The following is a 24,710-nucleotide window of genomic DNA, read 5'->3' as shown; positions in this document are numbered from 1 at the left end:
ATCTTCACGCGCGGTGACAGTTACCTCCATCGTCTGTTGCGTTGGATCTCTTCTGCTTCCGCCAGGTGGAGATACAGCGTCCTGGATCTCTTCTGCTCCCGAGTGATCGGCTTTACAGTCTCCTCTGACTCAAACCCACCCTTTCTCTCGCTCTCGATTCGGTGCACTGTTAGGGTATTTGGGCTCAGGAGGTTCGGCGATGGTGGCGGACAAGGGGAAGAGGTCGAAGGTGGAGGAGGAGGCCCCCTATCACATCGATGGCGAGCTTGTGCTCTCCATCGAAAAGCTTCAGGAGATCCAAGACGAGATCGAGAAGGTATCCAATTTCTGATGGCATCGGAATTCCGATTGCGTAGCTTCATGTGCGGAGTAAATGCGCTGATAAAATTGATCTTTTGATTAACTTTGAGGTATCGATGAGGATTCCTGCAGGTATTCGGAATGCTGGCGGTTGATTGACGTAGCCCTAATCCTTTGGCGGAAGATATCGACTTTTTTTTTTTTAATCTCTTATTCTCGCAAATTTACTATTCTCTGTTTAGTGTTCGCTTGATTCCTTCCTTCTAAAGGATCTTTTGTGAAAACATTTTTTCCATCCCTTGTCAAACCTGTTTGTTTGCTGTGCGATTTCTTTTTCCCTTAATTGTATTTATCTTGTATAGGTTAATGAGGAGGCAAGCGACAAAGTTTTAGAGGTCGAACAAAAATACAACGAGATACGCAGGCCGATCTACAGAAGGAGGAATGAGATTATTCAATCTATTCCAGATTTTTGGTTAACTGCAGTATGCTGTGTTCCCTTTTCTTCTTCTTCTTCTTTTAATCTTATCGTGCCTATTAAAACTGAAAGTCCATTTTTGAATTAACCTGGTCAATTGTTCTTTACATGCAGTTCCTTAGCCATCCAGTAATTTCTGATCTTGTAACTGAGGAAGACCAAAAGGTATGATCTTTACACTCAGTGCTATTGTTCATGAACATATTTGAACTCGGTATAACTTTCGTTTTGCTGGAAATTCAAGTATAACGACCTAACCTGCACTTTATTAAGTTCAGAATTTAATCCACTCAATGTTGTTTCTATTTTCTTTTTCAGTTGCCATTCATTGTTTATAACCTTCTTAATGATGCTTAACGAGTTATGTAGCATTCTTCAGATCTTAAAGTACTTGGTCTCCTTAGATGTGGAAGATTTTAAAGATGTCAAGTCTGGCTACTCTATTACCTTTGTGAGTTTCTTTCATTGGTGCTCCATGTCTTATATTTTCTTCATGTGTTATCGATGCACTTGTTGCATGATTGTTAATCTTTAGCATTTTGATTTTTTTTCGTGTATGCATAGAATTTCTCTCCAAACCCTTACTTCGAAGATACAAGTTTGACAAAGACATATGCCTTTGATGAGGGAACAACTAACATAACTGGCACTACAATAAAGTGGAAGAAGGGAATGGCAAGAATTTTATAGTTTCATTTTTTTTATTTCGTTGTTCATTCGATTAGGTATTTCGTTGCATCTTACTTCTTTTTTTTCCTTCCATTTTGTTTACAGAATGTCGCAAATGGTGTTTCTCATGAAAAAGAAGGGGGTAAGAGACCCTTAGTTGAAGAAAGGTTTGTATTTGTTCCTTCCTATCTTGTATTTAAGACCCTTCTGAAACTGCAATGCCCAACAATTATAAGCGAAATAATTTAGAATTCGAATTTATGACTGGTCCTCTTGTCCTAATTTTGGCAAGCATTAACCAATATTCTATGGTAGTTGACAGATTTTTTGTTTTGTTGCTTAGCATTTTGTCGATTGCAAATTTAGTGCCTAAAAGAGAAAAAAATTATTAATCTACTTTTGAGCCTTTGTTGATAAGTATTAGAAAGTTACTTAAATATTGATGCTAATTTTGATATTAATATTATTATCATGAATGAAAGTATATAAGTGCATAGCTTGTATAGAAACTTCTGAAGTCGCAAAGATGATGATACGTCTAGACAAATTAGCAATCTCTTATTGGGTTCCACAAAACTAGTTATTACAAGGAGCTCTTATCTCCGTAACAGCAAGGTGGTAGAACCACACCCGTACGAAGAAATACTACATGGATTATTTTATCTTTTCATTATACTTGGTCATACTCGTTTACAATACAATCACTATGTAACATATGACATAAGAGTAGTCATTCGATGTTCACTTGTTCTGTGATCCTATAAATTTCTAGCTTGATTTGTAATTTCTATAAGCTTTCTTTGCTTATGATTGTTATCCTCTTTCATTTCCTACTGCAGTTTCTTTTCCTGGTTCAGTGAGACTCAACAGAAAAATCTTGCAGAAGGATTCTCTGATGAGGTAAGTTTTCCAAAGCTGTAAGAGTTACTGATCAGTTGTCTAACTTCACAAAGGTTATTAGCTAAGCTTTGTATTTGTATTTTTTGATTCTCCTCGCTGTTCGTTAATGGTCATACCTTCCCTCTTACTCTGGGAATGATCGTTGATTATAACCTATTTACGTGCAGGTGGCTGAGATGATAAAGGAAGATTTATGGCCGAATCCGTTGAAGTTCTTCAACAATGTGTGTTGTTTTCTAATTGTCGTATTTCACATCATTTCGTATGCTCCCAGGAGATATTTTAAATGGCCTTTGGTTCTTCAGGAGATCGACGAGGAGGATTTTGATGGAGAGGAGGAAGATGAGCAGGTACTTCTGTGAACCATGAACTATTGCCATGTTTGATGTTACTTCTTCATCAGACCTCACTGGAACTGGAATCATAGTTTCTCGACTCCTAGATGTCTGAACTCCTAGATCACTTGATAAGCTGGTTTTTAGGAAACATCCTAAAAGAATGCCTTCCCAAATATCAAATGCGCCCGTTATATATTGTCGTGCTGCGGTGACATAGAGTGACATCTAAAGTGGCATATGAAGGAAACTTGTTGTGTCGTCTAGTTGGCCATGGCGCGTATCAAATGTGGTAGAAACATAATGGGTTTGCATTTCCTGCTGAATCAGCGATGATCGTTTAACTACGCTGTCTACGTTAAATTTTCAATTCGCTATCGATGCATTTTAGTTCATCGTTTCGGTTTAGATGGAACCTGTGATGCATTTACCTTGCACAGACTAAGCTGTAAATTTTCATCTGTTAGTCTTAGATAGATACTGCTTCTTTAGTCTTTACCCCAACTTGCCTTTGATTCCTTTGGCAGAAAGGAACCGAACTCGATGATGAAGATGAGTCGGGAGATGAAGAAGATGGCGAAGGAGACGACGACAACTAAATCGCCGAGCATTCTGAGAACAACTTTGCATGAATGGCATTATCAACTCTGGATGAACAAGAACTTTTTTTTGTTTGTTTTTTGCAGGCCTCCAAGTAGTATTAACTCACTGCAGTTTCATGGTCTGTTTGCTTTCTTCCTTTGTAGAGAATTTTGTTACTGCTATTAATCTTAATGTAAGTTTATGGCATCAAATATTTCTTCCCTGATTCATATCTTCCCCCATTTCTGTGCTGTCTTTTTGGCTGCACGTTTAATCAGAGTATCATTCTGGACACAGAATGAAGATTGTAAGGCCTGTTTGAAGATTCAAATTTCTCAATAATTGTTTTCCAATGAAATTGAAAATTTTTGGTTTTCAAGCACAAACTGAGCTTTAATTATATGATGTATGTTTTTGCATTCATAACTCAGATTGTACTCTCAAAATCCAAAACTGCAAAATTCATTTCTCAAGAATGAATTCTTGAATCTCTATGCCGGTATGACGAGCACCACCTTGCACTCTAATCATCACCTCATCTCCGACTTTTAGCGATGTTACCGGGATCGAGCTCCGGTTTGCTGCATTGAAAGAAATTCAATGATGGAGAAGGAGATGTAGAACTGGGAAGATTTGCTGAACAATAAATCTGATGGAAGAGCCAAGGAAGAACCTTCGGGTGGGCAGACGAATCCAACAGTTTCTGCATTCTGTAAGAAGATGCTGTAAGTCTCATTTCCAGACTGCTCCTGCAAACAAATTCAGTATTTCATGCAAAATATAAGGTATAGATTGTTCAGATATCTTTTAGCCATCCACAAGTATGATTGAATTTTAGTCGATTTCTTTTGATTTCTAGTCATTCGAAAAGGCGGGAAAGCTGTACTGAAGTTACTCATACTAGTTTGTTAGCTGATAATAGTGATGGTGAACTTAAACTAAAAGATAGGCTAAGCCAGAAACCTGTTTTGCCTCCACCAGGATAAGTGGCCTTGACTCTATCTTGATGCGGCCCACAATCGATGTCCTTTGCTGACCTTTTCGGTCGACTACAATAACCTCTTTGCCTGCCTGCAACTCGGAGAGATAGCAAGTTCTTCCTCCTGGAACTGCAACATAGGCATGTACTGGACCCTGCTTATCAAGGAAAATAATGAATGTTCAGTTTGAAGAGAGATTAAATTTTCAGTAGGCAATCGAATCCCACTAAAAGAACCACAACCTAAAAAGATCTTGTAACAATCACTTTATCAGAGCTACTTCCATGTCCAGGCTTAGAGAAGGAAATACCGAAAGAAAATACATGGCAGTTAGTTAAAGAGATGCTTGGTTCAGATTCCCAGTTCAAACAATACAGCAAGAACAAAGATTAAGCTCTAGTAGCAGAATGTACTGTGATAATAGTAGTCTGTAAATTTTGATACTAACAGCATTGACTCTGAAAGGTCTGCTAGCAATGTAATTTGTTTCCAGGCACTCTGAGTGAACCAAAAATAGTCCTCTAGCAAAGGATCCAACCTACAAAATGTGACGCATCAGTTAAACCATAATTTTAGATTCATCTCAATAACCCAGAAAATGGTGTTTTGAGGCACATGGAGAAACTCCTGAAGAGCAAAAAGTAAAGATGGACCAGAAGGCCTTCACCAGGTTGCATGAGACTGCAAAGGTCCACGCAAACACGATCACCCATGCCAACTACTTCTATGCGAGTTATTGTAGCCTTAGTCAAGTCTAACATAGTTCTGACTTCATTTCTTCGGTCAAAATAGTCCTGGAGATATTAATCAAAGTGAGTAGTCAATAGAATGTATATTAATGCTATTCAAAGAACTAGACATTTCAAGAAATATGAGCTCATAGCACGAGTTTATAATTCATTGAGAAATTAAAATACAGTCAGTATATGTGTGGGTCAACTGCAACATTATAGACAAAGTTATGTGGAAGAGGCACAACAAATTTTGGGTGGTATATCTCTCTTCTATAATTATCTTTAAAGAAAGTATGCAATATAGATGAACCAAGGGACATTTGCTTGAGGTTGTCCCTTGCAGAGATATATATCAACAAGCAGCGCAGCGATCTTAGCTCAAGGTGATGGAGCTAGATAGAATAGAAACTGAGTAGATGCCTGCTTCAGCAATAAATGACAGACCAACATAAACAATTTATTGAGTTAAACATGAAAGGGCTAAACTAACTTTAATATTATCTGTCTATTGTCAAATGCCAATAGGCACCAGCAAGGCTGCAAATGACTGATGAAAAGGAAAAAAACAATTAAATAAACAAACAAGCAGCTAAACAGAAAAGCTATCATTAGTCATAGGATTATTTTTTACAAATAAGAAACTTACACAAAGGCATTGTGAGAGAGAAAAGGTATTTGTTTTACATATTGTGATTCAATAAATGTATTTAGACTATCGGTTTCTTGCAAAGCATGAATTTTTTGGTTACCTATGTGTATTAAGATGTTATACTCGACAGTAGGATGAGATCAGGACTGTCTACTCTTGTGCAAAGCAATCAAATAGCTTTGTATGAATTCTATGCCAGTCTTTTACAAATAGAGCAATAACAACAAACAAACTATGAAGCTCAACTTAGTTCTACAATCATCATCTGTTGGAGCTACACCTAATTACCCATAAAAGTTATATTTTCGTTTTATCTTTCCTATTAACTCCTTATATCCATCTAATATCCCCGCCCTCTGCTGCATATTTTTTGTACTAACAAGGCTATATAATGTATATTAAAAAATAAACAAATAAATCACATTTATTTGTCTTAAGTAGACCTTCAACTGATTCAACTTGTCTAGTTTTTAAATTTATTGATCTTCTTTTAGCACATCTATATCATCTTAATCTACTTTTTTGTCATTTGTTTTCTCTTACAGATATCCATTTACTTGAGTAAAGGGTGAAATTTTCCTTGGAAAACATGACAATTATAAATATATATATACACCCTTGACTGCATGAGTCTAAAGTGTATATCCCATGAGGTACCTTTAGTTTCAGGACTTCTTCCATGTCTTCAACCTTCAGAACAACTCCATCAAGACCTTGCTCCAAGGCCTAATTAGGTATCAAATGTTTTTAGTTTACTATCAAACTCTAAAGTAACAAATAAAAAGATAAGTAACAACACTTAGGAACTCCTGCTTTACTTTCTTTTCTAAACTTGCTCTTGGATATTATATTATGAAATTACCTCAAGAAACACTTGTGCCTCAGTGGAAGTACTCGAAACTGCCAAAACAGTCTTATCATACCCTTGGAATGCTGCAACAATATTCTCTGCAGGTATAACCTTCCAAATACATAACACTTATTAAAGATCACATGTACAGATGGGGATGAAGATAAATGTCCTGATGGAATTCATGCACACAATCAGTTATGTAGATTCTGAAAATGATACATATGCCTTTCCATATTATAGACTCAATTGAAAAATTAGTCAACATCAATTCTAAAGATGAGAGCTAGACACCTGCCATTCATTCTGGAAAGTTATGACAACATTCTCTGCCTCTGTATTTGGCTGAAGGGCCTCCAAATCTTGTGGAGATGAAACTTCACAGAGAGAAGCAATCTTTCTGGTTTGTTCATCAAGGAGATCTTTGCCATCAATAAAAATTGGTGTTATCAAGGCAATAGCTGCACAAAGATTACAGAAAGGTAGAAGAACTCAATCTAAAGCCATGCAGTAAATGTGGTAGCATAACTATTTGAAATCCAAGAAATAGGACGCATCTATAGCAGTCAAATTAAAGTAACTATGCCCTGCTACAAATTGGAGATAAACCCTAACAGAAGGGAGAATAGCCGTTTAATGGATTACCTGACCACTCGTTGGCAAGCTCGGTGGATCGTGGTTCCGATCGAAAGATGAATGTATTCCACCCTCTCTCAACAGCAGCGGTCATCACATGCCTGCTCTCAGTCCACACCCAAACAAGCTTCGACGCCTTATTCCTATCCACAACTACAGATCGGGACATCGCGACACAGGTACTGACTGGAAACCCACCTGCATGAACAAAACCAAGCTAAGCAGTTGAATCTCGAGACGAAAACACAGCAGAAAGTATCTTTCACTGGAAACTCTCGATCGATATTTAGTTCGGAGAGCAAAAGGTGATCCTTTTGAAGCACAGCACTGGGAGACAAACTTGGGAGAGAGGCTCAGCGGCTATGCCTCTTACAAGGGGCGGCGGCGACGCCGGAAATTTGGGGATCGTGGCCGTGCAGGACGACGATGAAATCGCCATGGAGTCCGTTCTGTCTTAAAAATCCGATCTTTATCCCTACCTTCCAACCCCAATTAATAAATTTAATTGCTGGCTCGGCCTCGGAGCCATGACTGGAACCGGAGCCGAGCCACTAGCCACACTGAGCTTTATTTAATAAATTTTATTTATTTTAAAAGTAGATTTTAATATCACAACCAGCGCAGCGAAGAACTCAATCGCAGTGGGAAAACAAAGATCGAATTTTTAATTTTGCAATGCATTCCCCTCTCGATCTCCGACGTCCGGCTCTCAATCCTCCCTCGGCTGCTTCGTCTTCAACCACTGCCCCCCCCCGGTGGCGAACTTCTCCGACGGTGCCGAGCCCTTGGTCCTGGAGACCGACCGGATTAGGGTTCTGATGAAGAAGGCGGCGAGGGGCGGCAGACGGGGGTGAGGCCAAATGGCGAAGTCTTGGTCGTCGTTGATCACATCCTCTTCGAGCATTTGGTTTGCTTGGTACGTGACCGGTACTCCTCCGCCGCCGCCGCCGTCGCCGTGGCCGTCGCCGTCGTCTTTGATTCATCTAAACTTTGAGGAAACCATCGAGTTTTTCTCGCAGGAGAATTGAGTGACTCGTTAGCTGCTGTAAAAATTGGATCTTTGGTGGGTTTCCAGATTCCAAAATTATTATAAGCATCATTTTTATTTAATTAAACAATTGGCGCATATATTCTGCACTAATTATTAAAAATTATCTCGCTAATTATTACTAATTGTTGTTTAAGAAGTGCAGCAATAATAAAAGATAAATGCATTTATTATATTATTTATTTTATTTTCTATCTATTTTATTTTATTATATTATGAGCCGTACTCCTCTCTCTCTCCTATAAATCTTCCTCTAGAGTTCTTCCATCAGCAGCCATGGCCGACTCCAAGGAGGTGAGCGACAGACCATAATCTTCTCCCCTCTCTCTCTGTTATCTTCTCTTTGGCTGATGGTTCCTCTTTCGGCTGGCAGGAGAATCACAGTACGGGCGGGTGGATGTCGGTGCCGGCGTTCGGGGGGTGGGACACCAAGAACGGCGTGCCGGACTACTCCATGGACTTCTCCAAGATCCGCGAGATGCGCAAGCACAACAAGAACCCTTCCCGCGCCAGCCTCGGCAACGAGGAGGACCTCAGCAAACTCGCCAACAAGGGGCCCGAGCCGGAGGAGGAACGCCGCCGTCGCCGACGCAGCGATCCCGATTCCGATCTCCACCGACCCATCCACCGCCACGGTTCCCCTACCGTACGGACTTTTCCCTTATTCTACTTAAATCTTCCCCCAATTCCTTTCTGTCGCCGCAACTATTTCAGTTTTCGTAGTCATATTGCTTGCTCTTGCGAATTCCATTTACCCTAAAAAATTTGGATTGCGTTTAAGAAAGTGGTAAAGTAACTATAGGTGATGCTAGGGTTTGTGGAAGTAGTAGCAGAATTGGATGCAGTTGTGATGAGTTTCTGGAACAACTTCCAAAAGAGTCTCGAGTAAATTCTTGGTTAAAAGTGAGGAATCTTATCGAAATGGTTGGGCAAAAGTTGGGAACTGGAACGATGATTACCAATTGCCTTGAGCTTCAGAGCTTGCGTGGGATCATGAGCTAAGTTCTTGGCCAAGAGATTGAGATGGGCATGCATTGATGTCGATGAGATGGTAACGGGGACCACTTAGTGTTCTTGCTCGCGTGATGTAGGGAAGTAGACAGAGTTAAAGACAAAGATGAGGTGGTGTGGCAGGCCAGACTGCATTGATTCATTGACAGAGATTGATCAGAGTTACGCCATGTTTGCCGATTACTAGCTTGTGGCAGAGTGAAAGGTATCTTCTTGATTGGTCATCACAATGTCCTAAAAACTGAGTTCAACTTGTGCAATTGAAAATTGGAAGCTGATTTCGTCCATTCTTTTCAGGACTTTTCCCCTGGCTCAATTTAGAAGGGAAAATCAAGGAGGTAAAACACTAAACAGAGAGGATGCATCCGTCTCCTTGGTCCAGTTCTGATTGTGATAGTCTAAGTTCAATTCCTTAAATATTAATTGAGACATATTTATACATAAATGAAAATCCAATTCATGATCACTGTTATTCAACGTTTACTTACCCCTTTGTCTTTTTTTTTTTTTTTTCCAATTCGGTGGCTGCAGGGGAGGAAGAAATTCATGGGGTACTTCCAGTGTTGTAAAGGTGAATGAGCAGACTTGTGGATCAAGTTCTAGTTTGAATGCTGATGGTATTTATCTGCGAGTAGAGAGAAACTAGTGACTGCTTGTGTTACAGTGCTCCGTCGTTATGTGATTTCTTCTCTCTTCTTTTTCCTGGAAGAAAAAAAAAAGTTGTATGTTATTGGAATTTTAACTCTTCAATGCTTGCCTTACCTTATCATGGATTGCGTGCCATAAACGGAGCTTCTGCTTTATCTAGAACTTGGTAGGCAGGCGTTCAAAGTTCTCTTTGTCCAGCACATATTCCTTGTATTTATTGGAAATATATATGGGAAATGTCAATGATGTCGACTTCATCTTGAGAAAAGAGAGGCCCATGAGTTTCTAGCTAATAACTTCTTCAAAGATAATTAAAAGAATTGCTCCACTTTACCCCTTTTTAGAAGTATCTTAAAGGATTAACTTGATTTTCAACCCTTAGCGTATCAAAGAAGCACAAGGAAAAATAAAATAAAATGAGTTGCATATTAAACATACTGGTATCAAACATACTGGTAAATCTTGACGAAACTGGAAATGTAAATAAGAAACAACAGAAATTACCACAGGGGTACTCGGGTCGATAATTTAAATGGTAAAACAGTTATTAATCTTCGTTATTTTACTCTTCCATATATGAAATTCTAATCCCTATGTAAGAGACAAAAATAAAACTCACCAAACCATGCTTGATCCTAGTCGATGGAGAGTAACTCACAAAGACAATACAACCCTAACTCAAAGTTCTTGTCCAGCTTCCGCCTTTTTTAATCTACCAGCGATGATCGGCTGACAGAAATGCTTCGCTTGTCTACACTTTCTTGATGATCTGAACCACATCCTCGTCCTCAAGTTCATGTTCCTGTATCGTTAACATAACCGAGATTCACAACCGACTCTTATCATCCCCAGTCAAGTAAACTCAAGTAAAATTGATCATTACCTTGCCGACTCTTTGCGGTTTATGCTTCACACTTGAGCCCCAAACCAATGCGCTGCATATGTTGATCAGTATAAATACATGAACGAGGTCATCTTGGAAGCACGTAGAGAGGAAGCGCAGTGGCACAATGTAAGGCAAGATGACTTACTATTTAAATTGTTTCAGCATGTCTTTATGAATCCTATTACAAAAATCTTCAATGGTTCTCCTCTTGGAAGACAGAATCACAGGGTCCTCATAATCCGGGTTCAAGCCCTTTGGTTTTGTGTAGATCCGAACAAGATCGAGATACTCCCATATCTTTTCTAGAAGGCCGTCAAGGTTCCATTCTAGGTGAGCACTGTCTCGCAATTACAAAATACGATCAGTCACTTTGAGAAAATGTTTTGATAAGGGTACTTTTGAAAAAGACCAGCTGTGTTGAGGATTCAAGATGATAACTAAATTACAAGGACTAAGAACAAAATGAAAGATAAGTCAATACCTGACCGGACAGTAGTGTGGAAGCTTGTCTAGGATTTCTAATTCTTCCAATGTTATCTGGTCTATCTTGTTCACTGCATAGATGCATGGAATGTAAACTCTGCTTCCTTCAATTACATCAATGAGATCATCTGCCGTTGCATCGTATCTCAGGGAAATATCAGCATTATGTATCCTGTACTCGCTACATATTGCCTTAACTGTTTCAAGGTCCAACTGTGTATTTGTAACTGTGGAGGTAAAGTTGATGCCACCTTTGTCTTTCTTTCGGAATGTTAGATTTGGGGGTTCCTTATTTAACCTGTCATTTGATGAAAGAATTACAGTTTGCCTTTGCAACCAAAATTAAATTGTGCCAACAGAATCAGTTTGGAGTTCACTCATATTAATGATATAAATACAACAATGTTTGCTACTTTGCAACAACTAGTGATAGCATTTAAAGCATGTCATCATGCGCCCTTATGCATCAATAACAGCTCAAACGAAAACCTAGAAGAATAGATTCTCTGAATGAAACAATCCACACAAAACTGCAACTGCATATGGGTGATGCATATTGAATAGCAAACTCTCTGGTCATTGATTTGTATCAGGGACTTTCAACGTATGTACTGAAAGATTCCACCTTGAGCTTATGGAAAAGAAAAACTCAGTTGAATAGAGATATCATGCCAAGTGGCAGATAAGGCCCACAGAAGAAGCAATATTCAAGGTGTTCAAGAGGCAGAGATATGGTGTCAAGTGGCAGATAAGGCGCACAGAAGGGGCAAAATTCAGTGTGTTCAAGGGCACACGAAATATCTCCACCAGTCTTGCATTTAAGTTGGGCACCACGATGTAGAACATACCACCACAAATTTAATTCATAAATAATTCGGAGAACTTGCAATTGGTGGAACTGCTATCGTCCATAGGAATTTTCTATTTGAAACTTCGAAGAAAAAAAAACAAGCAATAAAGCTATAGAAGATAACCTAAGATTAATCCTTGAGGACCCGACCTACATGATCACTAGAAGCCCATTAACCAAAAAAGACCACCAATAGAGAGAATAAACCACATAAAGGTGAGAGCCGCTTACTTACAACTAATTGATATCATCTCTTACCTCATACACTTAACACAATTTAGAAGCTGTAAGAATAGACAAACTCATCTCCTACTTTACCTTATGCCAAATCCCTCAAGTTCCTTTTCGATAAGCCTCTTGTGAGTTATTGGTTTGATAGCATCAAGAACAATCAAGATACAATTGCATGTCCTAGCTGTACTGATAACCTGAAAAGTGAAATATTTGTACCAGAATTAGAGGATTCAGTATACCATAAGAAGGATGGAGCCAAGGAGATAACAATCCTTTAGAACAACATAACCATGCAAAACTATGAATTCTACTTTCAAGAGTTCATTTTCTTCATACTATCAAATTCTTTCAAAAAAGACCACCATGCAAGGTAAACCTACTTCGTACCTGCCTTCCTCTGCCCTTTCCATCCTTTGCACCCTCAATGATCCCTGGTAGATCCAGTAACTGGAGGAAGCAAAGATGCTAGAATGAGATATTTTATAAAGACAAAGAAAGTGAGATTCATTGACTAGAAAATCAACAGTTCCTATATATTGTGCTGTGTAATTGATGGCAAAAGTATCATGTTTTACAAGTAAAATATTTACATCCACAGAGGTATTGTGCTGTGTAATTGACAGCAGGAACGGATCTAGGAATTAGAAATTGGGCTTGAACTTACTTGTTCTTTGCTAGACTTAGAGCGAAGGACAGAAAGGCTGGACAAAATAAAAGTTGGGGCTTCCTGTTATGGGCTGGAAAACTGCTATGTGACTTGTTCTTTCCACTATTGAAACAAAGTAAACCAAAAGATCAAAAGATAAATCAAACAGAACAGTAGGAACTACTACTGGTTTGCTTGAGCTGGCCAAGGAAAAAGAAAAATAAACAACTACAAGGATAAAAGAAAAAGAGAATGAAAGTTTTACCCTTTTTTTGACAGTCTCGGCTAACTCTGATGACAAGAAAAGACAAAATAAGAGCTGCTCTTGTTGGAGAGGAAGAAGGACTAGGGTTGTTGTTGGTCGGCAGGAAAATAACAAAAGGAAAGGAAGAAGGAGAGTTGCTGCTCTTGAGAACAGGAAGAAGAAAAGAGAGTTGTTGTTGAAGAAGAAGAGGAGAAAAACAACTAAACTACAGTTGGGAAAGAAAAAAAAAGGAGAAGGAAGGAGGAGGAGGAGAAGTTGGCGCATGAAGGCTTGCGTGTGAGGCTATGGAGTGAGGTTGTGTATGTGGAAGAGAATAAAAAGCATAAAGAAAAAGGAGAGAATAGGTTTTCTCAAAAATTTCCTAACTCGTTTTAAATAGATTGAACCGGTTTACCCCAATTAAATTTGGTTTGGTTGGCCAAATCAAATTCAAATCAACCTTGGTTTGAACCAATATACTTCTTATCTCCGCGCCCACCCGATGGATTTTGTTCGAGCTCAATCCGATTTTAATTCAACACCTTCACTTCATGTTCGATGATTCAGTTCATTTATTAATTTATTTTGTTAAATAGGACAGCCCTTTTTGGATCCGTCACTGATTGTCAAGTTCGTTTAATTAAGCTTTAATGCAATGAGATGGTATCGGCAAAAGGCAAGGGCATTGGGTGCTACTTCCACCTCATTATCTTGTTCAACAAACAAATATGCAATCTCAGGCTTCAAAAAGAACCAAACTTTTAAAGTGGCCAGCACATACAAGAAAATTGTCAAAAGCAGCCATAAATGGCCAGGCAAAATTAGTGACATTAATGAAGTGATAGACAAACTAAGTTATATTATAAGCCCAATAAAAACAAGAGATAAGTGCATCAAAAAAGCCTTTCTCGACATGCTTGAACAGGATAAGAACATAATGAGCTACCTGAATTTTAGCACCTCTGTACATGATGACACCAGGAATACAGGTTAGAGTTGTAAACTCATATGAAGCAACCTGTTGCAACACAACCATTTTGAATTGTCAAAAGATACATTTTTCTGGGCTAGAAAATAAAGAACCAATAGATATTGTTTTCCGAGAAAAAAAATTAAACAAACTAAGTTAGCACATAGAAAACATGTTACTCTTCAGAATACACACAATACAGCATCAGTTCAAATAAACTGCAAGAGGAAGTTTTCCACAAACTGCTCAGGATTGGCTACATGGATGTATCCAACATCTCATCATTGACCGAACCAACCAAATAGGCTGGATTAAAATATTGGATCACGTATAGAAACAGAGTAAGATGAAAACATATTGAAACAAGAAATATTTCAGCTCATCATTGTGGCAATACTGATAGCACAACCAATAACCAACTAATCAAATAATTGCAACATAAACAAGAGTAAAGACAAAATCATATTCACTTCTGAGACGAACTAAAAGAGCAGGGAATTGATATATACAACAATGATACGAGCAGTCATTCCAGTTGTAATAGAAGAAACAGGTGTGAACACATACGATGAATAAAAGTGGTGTACCTCTGAGAAAGTGCCGGTTAATTTATTTAATAGTGTTGATTTTCCAACAGAGGGAAACCCCACTAGACCAACCCGTGCATCTCCACTTTTAGTAACATCAAAGCCTTCACCAGCACCACCAGCACCTTTGGAAGGAGGAGCCAAAAGCTCCCGCCGTAGCTTTGCAAGTTTTGCCTTCACATAAAATGACATTAAACACAATGCATACAAGATAATAAAAGACAAGACAAAGACACAAAGGAAACAGTCACATGAGCCAAAAGAAAATGAAAGTCATGGAGAACTGCAACTTAATAAATGCTAGACAAACGAATGACACATTTATTGCTTGTTTCATTTGTCCTTCTTCAAATAACAAAAGGCCTGGAGTAATGCAACAATGGCTCCCATTGAATGAACAGGAATGGTTGTTTCTCTTATGCAAGCATATATGTCTAGATGCAATACCTTAACTTCAACCAATAGAACACTAAGCATACGGAAACTTAGATAAGTGCTAATTCCATGCTATAAAGCTGTGCAGTATCTTGCTCTAAAGCTAGAAGCATTGGAAATATTCACCGCCACAACCAACAGTTCTTCTACATCAAAAGATAGCTAATAGATATGAGATATCAGGCGATAGATCCTCTTCTCTTCAAGGAAATAAATATAGTTTGGTAAACAAATCCAAAAGACAGATTAATTATACAGAGAACTATTATATCAGAAGGAACTCATTGTTGGAAGAGTTCCTTGGTCTTGCACAAAGTCAGTGTCTTAAGTAAGTCAATCTAGTGGTACATATCCAAGACAAAATTAATGAAATGGCATGTTTGGCTAGTGTTCTAGAAGCTGCACGCACAATTGAGCAAACCTGAGTATATACACACATACATATATGTATAATGTAAATAAGTATCCACCATGTTCTGCATAAGCAAGAAACCTTAACCCAACATTGGATCACAAGAAGAAAAAAACAGAATGAACATCCCATCAGCTAGAATTATGATTGAGACTGGGGGAATGTAAGTATCATTGTGCCAACCTGCTTACTATAAGAAAACAATTATTTTGGAATAAGAACATTAAGTTCAACACCACCAATCATGCATCAATAACCAAGAAAAACACTTGAGGAGATCTTACGATTCCCTTTGAGGAAATAGAAAACTCCGTATGAACAAAATACAAATATAATCCTACTCCCGAACAAGTAGGACTAACAGATATATGTTATGAACAATCAATCAACTTCAAGAAGACAGGAAGATAAAGGGAATAACCTTCAGCAGGCCAAGATGGTGAGCTGTTGCTTTATTCTTCTGCGTCCTTGCCATCTACCAGACGGAATATAATTAACACCATTAGAATCTTAACTGTAGTCAAAGTTACTGAAATGATTCAAAGTTACAAAGCACAACAGACACTGAAGCCATCCATATTAGAAGCCACAAGTGCAACACGGGAACCTAACTAATCCTTGAATCAGTACAGAAATACCGCCCCACTTCTAAATAGCCAACAATAAAACCATAAATGCAGTCAAGTTCGTAGTCTAAGAAAATTAGCGACATACACTCACAGACATCTAAAATTCCGGGAACGACTTAAAACACAGATACAGATCGCTACAAACCAATCTGATCGGGCATCCAAACGAAGGTCAAGAAATATCCCTAGGATTGATTCGAAGTGGGGCGTTGCAGACGAGGAAGCTAGGTTTATTGGAGAGGATGAGATTGGGTTACCTCGTCTTCGATGTCCTTGATCTTTTGCATGACTGTAGCCATTGCTCCTCTCCGATCTGGCGAACGCGCCCGTCTTCACCTTTCTCACGCCGTGCAGCCTCGAGGTTTCTGACACTGCGATGGAGCCGAGAACAAAAGGAATGGGAAAGAATTTATAGTAGGATTATTGTAATTTAAATTGTTATATTTTGAAACCTATAAAAGGATAACATTGGATCCGTGGCGCAATGGTAGCGCGTCTGACTCCAGATCAGAAGGTTGCGTGTTCGATTCACGTCGGGTTCAAATCTCTTTTAGCGGATTCGGATTCGTTTTTTTTTAAACCCTCAAAAGAATCTTTAATCTAATTGTTTTTTCCCTTTGTTCTTCATTTATTTTGTTATATATATAATCATTTCAAAATCTTTCCATTTAAAAATTCAACTTGTAACATTATTTTCACTTAAAATTTATGTGAATCTTTTTTCATTTCAAACTTCTCTCTACTCAAAATCATATATTTCTTTTGAAGAAAGCTGATATAATTGTGCTTTTTTAAAGGTAATAAAAACTTGTTTTTTTTTCTTTCAATATCTTATATTTCATTATTTTTCAAAGGTAATAAAAACAAAAATATAGCGTTGGTTACACACTTGTTGGGCTCTTTGACGGCCCATTTAAAATAGGCCCTTCTCGGCCCATAACTGCCGCTCCAGTGAAGACCAGAACCAGAAAAAACGACCGCCACGACTCGGACGCCCCAATGGGCTCGATGAAAGAGGCGAAGGCGGAGAACGGGGCGGCGGCGCCAGCCCCGGCGACGAACGGCGGCGCTGATCCTCCCACGTCCGAGGGGGAAAAGAATACGCCCAAGAGGGGGAGGTCGGTGGTGTCCTGGGGGACGCCGCTTGAGGTTGGCACGCGGGTGATGTGCCGGTGGAGGGATCAGAAGCCCCATCCCGTCAAGGTCATCGAGCGGCGAAAGATCCTGTCCGGAGGTCCCAATGACTACGAGTACTATGTTCACTACACCGAGTGTAAGTTCGTCGCTCCTGGCTTTAGATCTGTGTGTCCATCTTGGCTGTTAGGCAGGATTTAGGGTTAGAGCTAACATTAGTGGCTTGTGCCCTGGCATAGTGTCTTGGTAATTTTGAGATTGATAGGACCCCGCGCCATATCTTCGTGTGAAATCAGAGAAAAGGGGAAAGGGGACTTCGAGCGGATCAACCTCTAACAATTAAAGTAATTTGATTAATTAATTTTATGTCTTGCCTCCAAAGGTTGCATGATATTTCTATATATAAATATATAAGAGTGCCTTATCAACATAAGAATATTGGTAATAATAAATCAAATGACTCACTCTAAAGGACATATTTTGAAATAGAAAAATTACTACTACTAATAATAAATCTAGCAACTTATTCTCAAGGATAATATTTGGAAGTGGTGATTTGAATATGCATATTTGAGGATCATATCAAATTTTTAGTTTCCCATAAATCCTTATGAAGTGGTAAAGTGGCAAAACACGCTTCATTGCTTAGACATATTTGTGAATTGTGGACATTAATGCTTAAACTTATGTTGTTTCGACTCTAATATGCAATGGTGGTTTTTTGAATGCAAACATTTACATATCCAGGCTTTTATTTTTGTTGCTTCCTTCAGTTTGAGATTAATTTTACTCTGTTTTATTTGGCATTTCCCAGTGCTTATGAGAAATGTTCTGTCCTCTGACTTATGAGAGATGTTCTGTCCTCTGAAGTTAGACAATATAGAACATTAATAAATAAGAACCATGCTGTGATAGAATGAATAATGGCCATTTTTGGTAGAAAACAGATACTATAAGCTTAATTTGTTTTTACCTATTGATAGGAATTATTGTTCAATTGTATGGCAGTGATTGCACGGACTTAGATTGATTGATAATGTATATGATGGTTGAATATTTAAAATTGAGTCGGGAGTCAATTGAAGAGTTTTGGTGACTAATAGTTTGTTTAATTAGGTGGATCTAACAAATTGTCAGTTTTAAAAGATTTTATCTTTCATTATGATTTTATGATAATTATTATCAGAGATAAATTTACTTGGTTGGTTGTCGTAAAATTAGATTATGTTTTTTCTGTATATAATTTTTGTTTCTACTTGAATCTCATGTCGTCAACAAGTGATTATAACATTTTATCTACAAGCATCATCTGTGATAAATCCTCAGTTGTCATTCTTCTAGTTACAATGAATAATTAACTTGCTGATCACCTTTCCTACTCTCTTTTTATGTAAATAATAATATTCTTTGAGGCATTTCTTTTGCTAGTCAATAGGAGACTTGATGAATGGGTTAAACTTGAGCAACTTGATCTTGACACTGTGGAGACTGATGTTGATGAGAAAGTGGAAGACAAGGTACTTCTCATAGTTTCCATGGTGGATAAGTATACACTGTAAATATTTATTTCCTTGAATTTAAGATACTTATTTGGAGGATGGCTGTGTATTAAATAAATGTAATATTGAATTTTGTGGATATATACTGTTATTCTGGCATGCATATCTACCTTTACATCATGAAATATTTATTGTCACAGCTTGTAGATGAGCAAGTAATGCCGACAGTAATAGTTTACTTATGCATTGTTCCAGTATCTGGTTTGTTAGGTTGCTCTAACACACCCTTATGCTGGAAGTGCTTTTACTCGAAATTGTTTTCACAAATTTTTCTACACAATCCTTTTCAGGCAATAAGCTTGAAAATGACTCGACATCAGAAAAGAAAGATTGATGAAACACATGTTGAGGTACTCTCACTGAATTCCTTTTAGTTAATTTCTTGTTAAAATTGTGCCTTTATTTTTGAAATCTACACTGAGATATAGGGAATTTGGAAATATATGTATGTGACCATTTTGTTTCACATTCTTGCTGTTTTTCTTCTTCCATTTTGTGGGTGTGGACAATCACATACTGGAACTATGGGTATCTGAAGGTCAAATGCAGTATTTTTAATGGTGCCTTCATCCACACTTTAGCTACTGTTGATACTTAACATTGCAATGTCTACTCACAAGAATTTCTAAATAGCTATATATAACAGTCAATTTCATTTCCTTATTGTGATTTGTTTTGTCAATAAAGTTTAAAATTTATTTATGGATTTAACTATAAAGTCACCTTTCATTTTTTTAGTATGAGATAGTATGAAGGGCATACAAGAGACAGACAATAACCTTTCTTATGCCAGATATGTGAAAACAGAAAAATACCACTTCCTGCTAATTGGATACTTGGATGATGGATTTAATTCAAGTTTCCTTCACTTTTGTTCTTTCATTTACTCAGCATGGTCATGAGGAGCTTGATGCTGCTAGCTTACGAGAACATGAAGAGTTTACAAAAGTCAAAAACATTGCAAAAATAGAACTTGGCAGATATGAGATTGATACATGGTACTTTTCTCCTTTTCCACCGGAGTATAGTGACTCTTCAAAACTGTTTTTCTGTGAGTTTTGCCTCAATTTCATGAAACGCAAAGAGCAGCTTCAAAGGCATATGGTGAGCTTCATCTGACTTCATGATTGTTGGTTATGCTAGTAAACTTTGTTATGTGAATATTGTTAACCTATGATCTACTAAAGTTCATGTTTGCCTAACTGACAATTTTTTTATTGGATGTACTACAAATTAATAATTCTTGATTTTTTTTTTCAGTACTGTGTAGGTGGAAGGGACTGCTTTGTTTATACCTATACTGATAAGCTATTGCGTGTGATTTTTTGTGTGTTCTATGATTTGATGTATTTCTCGCCAGTAAACTGGTTGACAAATTTTTTGGACTGTGCTTGTGCAAATATGATAACTGACAAATTTATTGATCAGAAATAATGTTAATTAGAATAAGTGTTCTACTATGCTCCCAGCAAGTGTATGGTATGGGTATATTTTTTGGCCTACAACAGCTGTATTTTATTAGTTCTATCAACTTGAGTAGATTCTTATTCTATGCTTTCAACCTATGTTTGTTTGTCACTAGGATTCAAAGTTGTTTAACGTGCTGAATGAGTTCTGGTATCAAACTATCCTAAAACTAAAATTATTTTCTGAAATCTGCTTGAGTTCTCTTTGCAAAGCAGTCTCTTGTGCGTGTGAGGCTCATGTAACAGATGTGAAGTGAAGAATGGGAAAAACACAGTAGGAATGTATTTGCACATAATTCATGTGATCATGGCAGGTCCTACTTGATTTACATTGTCTTGGTTGATAACAGAATTAGTTAATTAGTCATTTAGGCAAATTTCACATTGATTCATGCGCTTGGGTTTCTTGAGCTTTCTTGAAGTTCCCTAAATGAAGTTTGGTGTCATTCTATGATTGCTCAAAGTTTCATGAAAAAAAAAAGATGAAATTAGTTTCTTGTGCAAAGGAGGTGATGGTACGGGCCAGAAGTTTCATGTAAACTGTTTTAAACTTGACTAGGGCAGCATGTTTGTAAGGTAATGGATTGCTCTTTGTTATATGGATTGTTATGATACTCTTTTGACATTAGTGCTGCATAGAACACTATAAAGTTAAAGGTGAATCTTTCAGCAGGCACACCAAAAATTAAAAGTGGGATTACTTAAAAAATGAAAAGAATTCCAACTTCCATTCACATTTTTCTTGCTATTAGGAGGAAGGTTGCTATATATTGACGGTCATAAAATATTTTCCATGTTTAAGCTGTTGCTAGTGTCTACTTGAGGCTAGAGAATCCCTTTTTTGCCTGATGAATTGAGAAGGAATGCTCGATTGATTATGTGTGCTTTCGGTGTTGCTACCAATGTGAGTGGTGGGATGGACTAAAGCTTATGTTACTATGCAGCTATGGCTAGTTTTTTGGCTTGCTAATCCATTTCTGGCTGCTTCATTGCTTGTGTTCTGTTCAGTATAAAATTATTTTTTTACTTGTTTTAATATATTGTTGCTTGTTTTTGCATGCGCTCCCTCATACTTCATAGAGAAAATGTGACCTTAAGCATCCTCCTGGTGATGAGATATACAGAAGTGGCACCCTTTCTATGTTTGAGGTTAGCTTCATATTCTCATTGAGTTTATTCCTTCGGACTAGTATAAAATACACACTATCACTCTCTTATGAGAAACTTTTGAGTGAGTGACTTGCTTGTTAAAGCTAAGCACTTTGAGTTGCTGGATCAGTTGAGATCTACAGGTGCATGTGTCTGTATATATCCTGTCCATGGATTTATGGATGTGCACAAGCTTTGTTTGTATTTGTTACTTCATGGGCCTTCCTTTTTTGTTTATGCCATGATCAGCCATCACCACTCTTTGGCACTGTCATCTAATTTGATGCTTCGAGCACAACCAACTTCTTCATAGAATCCAATTGAATCATTTTCAGAAATTTGACCTGTGTTCACTTTTCTTTATCAATGTTGACTAGGGTGTTGCGAACTATATTTTATTGCTCTAATAGAAACTTTCCCACAGGTTGATGGCAAGAAGAACAAAGTTTATGGGCAGAATCTTTGCTATTTGGCTAAATTGTTTCTTGACCACAAGACCCTTTACTATGATGTTGATTTATTTCTATTCTATATTCTTTGTGAATGTGATGATCGAGGTTGCCACATGGTTGGTTATTTCTCAAAGGTAAACCTTGATGGGTTTTTCTGTGCCCTTCTTATAATGATGAAATCTCACTTTTTTGACATTTAATGAGCTGCCTTGTGTCATTCAAGTTTTACTAATTCATCAGACTTTATGATTTTACTTTTCTAACTGATGCACTCCTAGTATAACTTAATTCTTGATTATTATCAGAATTAACAACACCGTGTGATAGAATAGGACATCTTCCAACTCAGTTTTCTGTTACTGTGTGTGTTTTCTTTTCTTGTTTTATTGCTAATATTATGCATCAAGGGGATTTAATTTTTAATGAAAATATATTTCTTCTCTTTGTTTAGATTTTTTTTCTCATTTTCAAATCAACTTTGATTTTATCTTTTATTTTTCTGTTTCAAACCATGGACAAAGCGGCTACTTCTATGTAACTTATGCTGGCCTAAATAAGTTATTCCCCCTTGCGAATTTTTTAACTGGAGTCCTGTGCCACATGTCTGAATGAACATTGAAATCATCAGAGAACAATCTGTATCTCAAGTTGTCTTTCTGACCAGTTAGTTAGTATGAATATTTATTTATAATTGTCTTTGAATATGACGTTATACCTAGGAACCAATTAACTTATCATGACTGTAGATTGGTTAGCTAATGTTCTTAAAGTATGTCTCATTGAGTGATCATTTTAGGATTAAGTTAGATAACTTCACAAATAGAAGAATTTCAACTTTTGGTGCAGATAATCTTATCATAAGAAAAGAAAAGGGTTGGTTTTCATGAGGCACCTTCCAATGTAACGTTGAGGACTTGAGAATCATTTCTCTCCCTTGAGAGGGTTGGTGCCATGGCTCTCCCTCTACAATTAGTATGCTTAGTGGATAATTTTGTTTAGTCCTTAAGAATTTTTGTTAGTTATTTGCATAGCAAAATCATGCAAAAAATAGTATCTTCATTTTTTTCTTCTTTCTTACTTCCATGAAGTTCTCCTTGTTGTTTATTTTGCTTCTTTTGCAAATTCATTGTTGACTATGTTTTCTTTACATCATTGTGCAGGAAAAACATTCAGAGGAGTCATACAATTTAGCTTGTATTCTCACTCTTCCTCCTTATCAGAGGAAAGGCTATGGGAAATTCCTAATTGCTTTCTGTAAGCTTCTTAACATCATTAGGCACTTTCCTAATGTCAGCCGAACATTTGTGTCAATCCCCAGTAATACTGTTTTAAACTAGTCCCCTTTTGTACATATTTCCAGTGGTTCTGCTGAGTAGAAGTACAATTTTATCATATTTTATGACTTTTTCAGTATACTCCACTATTCTGATCAACAAGCATTTTTAAGATCCAATGGAAGTTTTGCTATGATAGTTTTTTGGAAGTTTGCATGGCTGTGCTTTCAAATATTCCATTTATTATGGTGGCATTCTAGTGTCTCTGGAACGACAGTTCATGATGTTGATAGTTTTATTGATTCAAGTTAATCAAATCTTGACCTCTGCACTGGAAACACAAATACAAAGCCTGATGCAGGAAAGCATCAGGTAGGGAAGCCCAAAATATTTGGAAAGAATGGCTCATTTTTGGTGTTGCACATTTCATATAGGACAGGAATAATTATACTCATTTTGTTGGTCATTTTATGTTTTTGCTGTAGGTTAAGATAATTTCTTCTTACATAGTATTTTGGTTTAGGAAAAATTTGCTTTGATATAAATGGTTATGTAGACTGTTAGACTATTTTATCAACCACGATTATTCTAATCAAAATTTATTGAACTTGACCAGCCTATGAACTTTCAAAAAAGGAGGGTAAAGTTGGAACCCCAGAGAGACCCTTGTCTGATCTTGGCCTCTTAAGTTATAGAGGGTACTGGACTAGGGTTCTTCTGGACATATTGAAAAAGCACAAGGGCAATATCTCCATCAAGGTAATTGTCGCCGCTTTACTTCTCTCTTATTTGTACCCATTTTTGATCTTTTATTCTCATTATTGGAAGTTTGCTAGCTAGTTAACATTTTCCCCTAGAGAACAGCATGATCATTCTCCTTCCTGATTCATTACTCTTGTGACAGTTCTGTGATGTCTGAAATATTTATCGAATGTTCAAGTTGTTCTATCAACAGGAACTCAGCGACATGACCGCCATTAAACCCGACGACATCTTGAGCACTTTGCAGACTCTCGACTTGATACAATACAGGAAGGGACAGCATGTTATATGCGCTGACCCGAAGGTCTTGGATCGCCACCTGAAGGCTGCTGGACGAGGAGGCTTGGAGGTGGATGTTTGTAAACTGATTTGGACTCCTTACAAAGAACAAGGTTAGTGTTCTTGTATGTAATATCAGCAGCTGTAGTAGGTGTGTAGGTGTTCTTAGCACCAAAGATTGATTATGGTGTGCTGTATATCTCTCAGGATTTTGATGCTCTTCTACAAGAGTTTCAAGTAACAAGTCCAGTTTTCTTTCTCTCTTTGTTTTCTGTGTTACATTGTACCCACTCACTAGTATAATTCTAACCTCACCTCTCACTTTCATCCTAAAAAAGTCGACAAGGTAAAGAAAAAGCTTCATGGCTTTGTAAACTTTCCAAAATTCAGGAGCTAAATTTTGGCATCATAAAGTTGTAGTGAGGATGAAGTTAACATT

The 24,710-nt window shown here is 37.5% G+C and overlaps 5 protein-coding genes and 1 non-coding gene across 7 annotated transcripts; 4 read left to right on the top strand and 2 right to left on the bottom strand.

The window, feature by feature from the left end:
* The first annotated feature begins 128 nt into the window (after window positions 1-128).
* Window positions 129-3,476, top strand: LOC141821204 (NAP1-related protein 2-like). The gene is made up of 10 exons (XM_074708596.1): window positions 129-316; window positions 663-785; window positions 893-943; window positions 1,158-1,229; window positions 1,343-1,453; window positions 1,553-1,614; window positions 2,287-2,347; window positions 2,515-2,571; window positions 2,653-2,697; window positions 3,210-3,476. Exons 1-10 carry the CDS (start codon window positions 200-202, stop codon window positions 3,279-3,281), a joined length of 771 nt encoding a protein of 256 aa, XP_074564697.1. The 5' UTR covers window positions 129-199; the 3' UTR covers window positions 3,282-3,476.
* A 153-nt stretch (window positions 3,477-3,629) lies between these two features.
* On the bottom strand, window positions 3,630-7,558 carry LOC141821203 (uncharacterized). Its single transcript, XM_074708595.1, has 10 exons — window positions 7,480-7,558; window positions 7,123-7,311; window positions 6,772-6,938; window positions 6,490-6,588; window positions 6,285-6,353; window positions 4,898-5,038; window positions 4,693-4,782; window positions 4,228-4,398; window positions 3,938-4,013; window positions 3,630-3,845 (listed from the first exon to the last, which is right to left on the bottom strand). Exons 1-10 carry the CDS (start codon window positions 7,550-7,552, stop codon window positions 3,727-3,729), a joined length of 1,194 nt encoding a protein of 397 aa, XP_074564696.1. The 5' UTR covers window positions 7,553-7,558; the 3' UTR covers window positions 3,630-3,726.
* A 612-nt stretch (window positions 7,559-8,170) lies between these two features.
* On the top strand, window positions 8,171-9,908 carry LOC141817537 (uncharacterized). 2 transcript variants are annotated; one of them, XM_074705187.1, is made up of 3 exons: window positions 8,171-8,176; window positions 8,535-8,807; window positions 9,704-9,908. In XM_074705187.1, the coding sequence occupies exons 2-3, from the start codon at window positions 8,559-8,561 to the stop codon at window positions 9,749-9,751; spliced, it is 297 nt and encodes a 98-aa protein (XP_074561288.1). In that variant the 5' UTR covers window positions 8,171-8,176; window positions 8,535-8,558; the 3' UTR covers window positions 9,752-9,908. The 2 variants fall into 2 exon arrangements, with proteins under 2 accessions (XP_074561288.1, XP_074561279.1); XM_074705178.1 differs by lacking the exon at window positions 8,171-8,176 and adding an exon at window positions 8,388-8,455.
* A 392-nt stretch (window positions 9,909-10,300) lies between these two features.
* Window positions 10,301-16,558, bottom strand: LOC141821848 (developmentally-regulated G-protein 3). The gene is made up of 10 exons (XM_074709219.1): window positions 16,454-16,558; window positions 15,989-16,042; window positions 14,721-14,894; window positions 14,110-14,181; window positions 12,661-12,720; window positions 12,358-12,467; window positions 11,188-11,487; window positions 10,852-11,043; window positions 10,704-10,755; window positions 10,301-10,622 (listed from the first exon to the last, which is right to left on the bottom strand). Exons 1-10 carry the CDS (start codon window positions 16,493-16,495, stop codon window positions 10,572-10,574), a joined length of 1,107 nt encoding a protein of 368 aa, XP_074565320.1. The 5' UTR covers window positions 16,496-16,558; the 3' UTR covers window positions 10,301-10,571.
* Window positions 16,559-16,666: 108 nt separating this feature from the next.
* TRNAW-CCA (transfer RNA tryptophan (anticodon CCA)) lies at window positions 16,667-16,738 on the top strand. The gene has a single exon. It is a non-coding gene; the product is annotated as a tRNA-Trp (tRNA).
* Window positions 16,739-17,183: 445 nt separating this feature from the next.
* LOC141821179 (putative MYST-like histone acetyltransferase 1) lies at window positions 17,184-24,530 on the top strand. The gene is made up of 10 exons (XM_074708561.1): window positions 17,184-17,469; window positions 18,759-18,847; window positions 19,180-19,239; window positions 19,781-19,993; window positions 21,436-21,504; window positions 21,929-22,090; window positions 23,117-23,210; window positions 23,847-23,989; window positions 24,186-24,384; window positions 24,479-24,530. Exons 1-10 carry the CDS (start codon window positions 17,196-17,198, stop codon window positions 24,484-24,486), a joined length of 1,311 nt encoding a protein of 436 aa, XP_074564662.1. The 5' UTR covers window positions 17,184-17,195; the 3' UTR covers window positions 24,487-24,530.
* The last annotated feature ends 180 nt before the right edge of the window (window positions 24,531-24,710 follow it).

This window comes from Curcuma longa, chromosome 2 (genome assembly GCF_044706935.1).
Source record: "Curcuma longa cultivar G26 ecotype Majalengka, Jawa Barat chromosome 2, ITB_CL_G26_1.1, whole genome shotgun sequence".
NCBI lineage: Eukaryota > Viridiplantae > Streptophyta > Magnoliopsida > Zingiberales > Zingiberaceae > Curcuma > Curcuma longa.
The sequence above is the reverse complement of the archived record's forward strand: the minus strand, read 5'-3'. Positions and strand labels throughout refer to the sequence as shown.

What these genes read in the sequence shown, in the direction of transcription:
- LOC141821204 (XM_074708596.1), top strand. Translation starts at nt 200, where the DNA reads ATGGTGGCGGACAAGGGGAAGAGGTCGAAGGTGGAGGAGGAGGCCCCC. An exon ending in TCCAAGACGAGATCGAGAAG is followed by an intron (nt 317 to 662) that starts GTATCCAATTTC and finishes TATCTTGTATAG; the next exon opens with GTTAATGAGGAGGCAAGCGA. An exon ending in GAGAGGAGGAAGATGAGCAG is followed by an intron (nt 2,698 to 3,209) that starts GTACTTCTGTGA and finishes TTCCTTTGGCAG; the next exon opens with AAAGGAACCGAACTCGATGA.
- LOC141821203 (XM_074708595.1), bottom strand. Translation starts at nt 7,552, where the DNA reads ATGGCGATTTCATCGTCGTCCTGCACGGCCACGATCCCCAAATTTCCG. An exon ending in AGGCACAAGTGTTTCTTGAG is followed by an intron (nt 6,354 to 6,489) that starts GTAATTTCATAA and finishes ATACCTAATTAG; the next exon opens with GCCTTGGAGCAAGGTCTTGA. An exon ending in ATTCGTCTGCCCACCCGAAG is followed by an intron (nt 3,846 to 3,937) that starts GTTCTTCCTTGG and finishes CTTTCAATGCAG; the next exon opens with CAAACCGGAGCTCGATCCCG.
- LOC141821848 (XM_074709219.1), bottom strand. Translation starts at nt 16,495, where the DNA reads ATGGCTACAGTCATGCAAAAGATCAAGGACATCGAAGACGAG. An exon ending in TCAAGGACATCGAAGACGAG is followed by an intron (nt 16,043 to 16,453) that starts GTAACCCAATCT and finishes TCCGTCTGGTAG; the next exon opens with ATGGCAAGGACGCAGAAGAA. An exon ending in GAAAGGGCAGAGGAAGGCAG is followed by an intron (nt 12,468 to 12,660) that starts GTACGAAGTAGG and finishes TTCACTTTTCAG; the next exon opens with GTTATCAGTACAGCTAGGAC.
- LOC141817537 (XM_074705178.1), top strand. An exon ending in ACCGCCACGGTTCCCCTACC is followed by an intron (nt 8,808 to 9,703) that starts GTACGGACTTTT and finishes CGGTGGCTGCAG; the next exon opens with GGGAGGAAGAAATTCATGGG.
- LOC141821179 (XM_074708561.1), top strand. Translation starts at nt 17,196, where the DNA reads ATGGGCTCGATGAAAGAGGCGAAGGCGGAGAACGGGGCGGCGGCGCCA. An exon ending in GCACCCTTTCTATGTTTGAG is followed by an intron (nt 21,505 to 21,928) that starts GTTAGCTTCATA and finishes ACTTTCCCACAG; the next exon opens with GTTGATGGCAAGAAGAACAA. An exon ending in GAAATTCCTAATTGCTTTCT is followed by an intron (nt 23,211 to 23,846) that starts GTAAGCTTCTTA and finishes GAACTTGACCAG; the next exon opens with CCTATGAACTTTCAAAAAAG.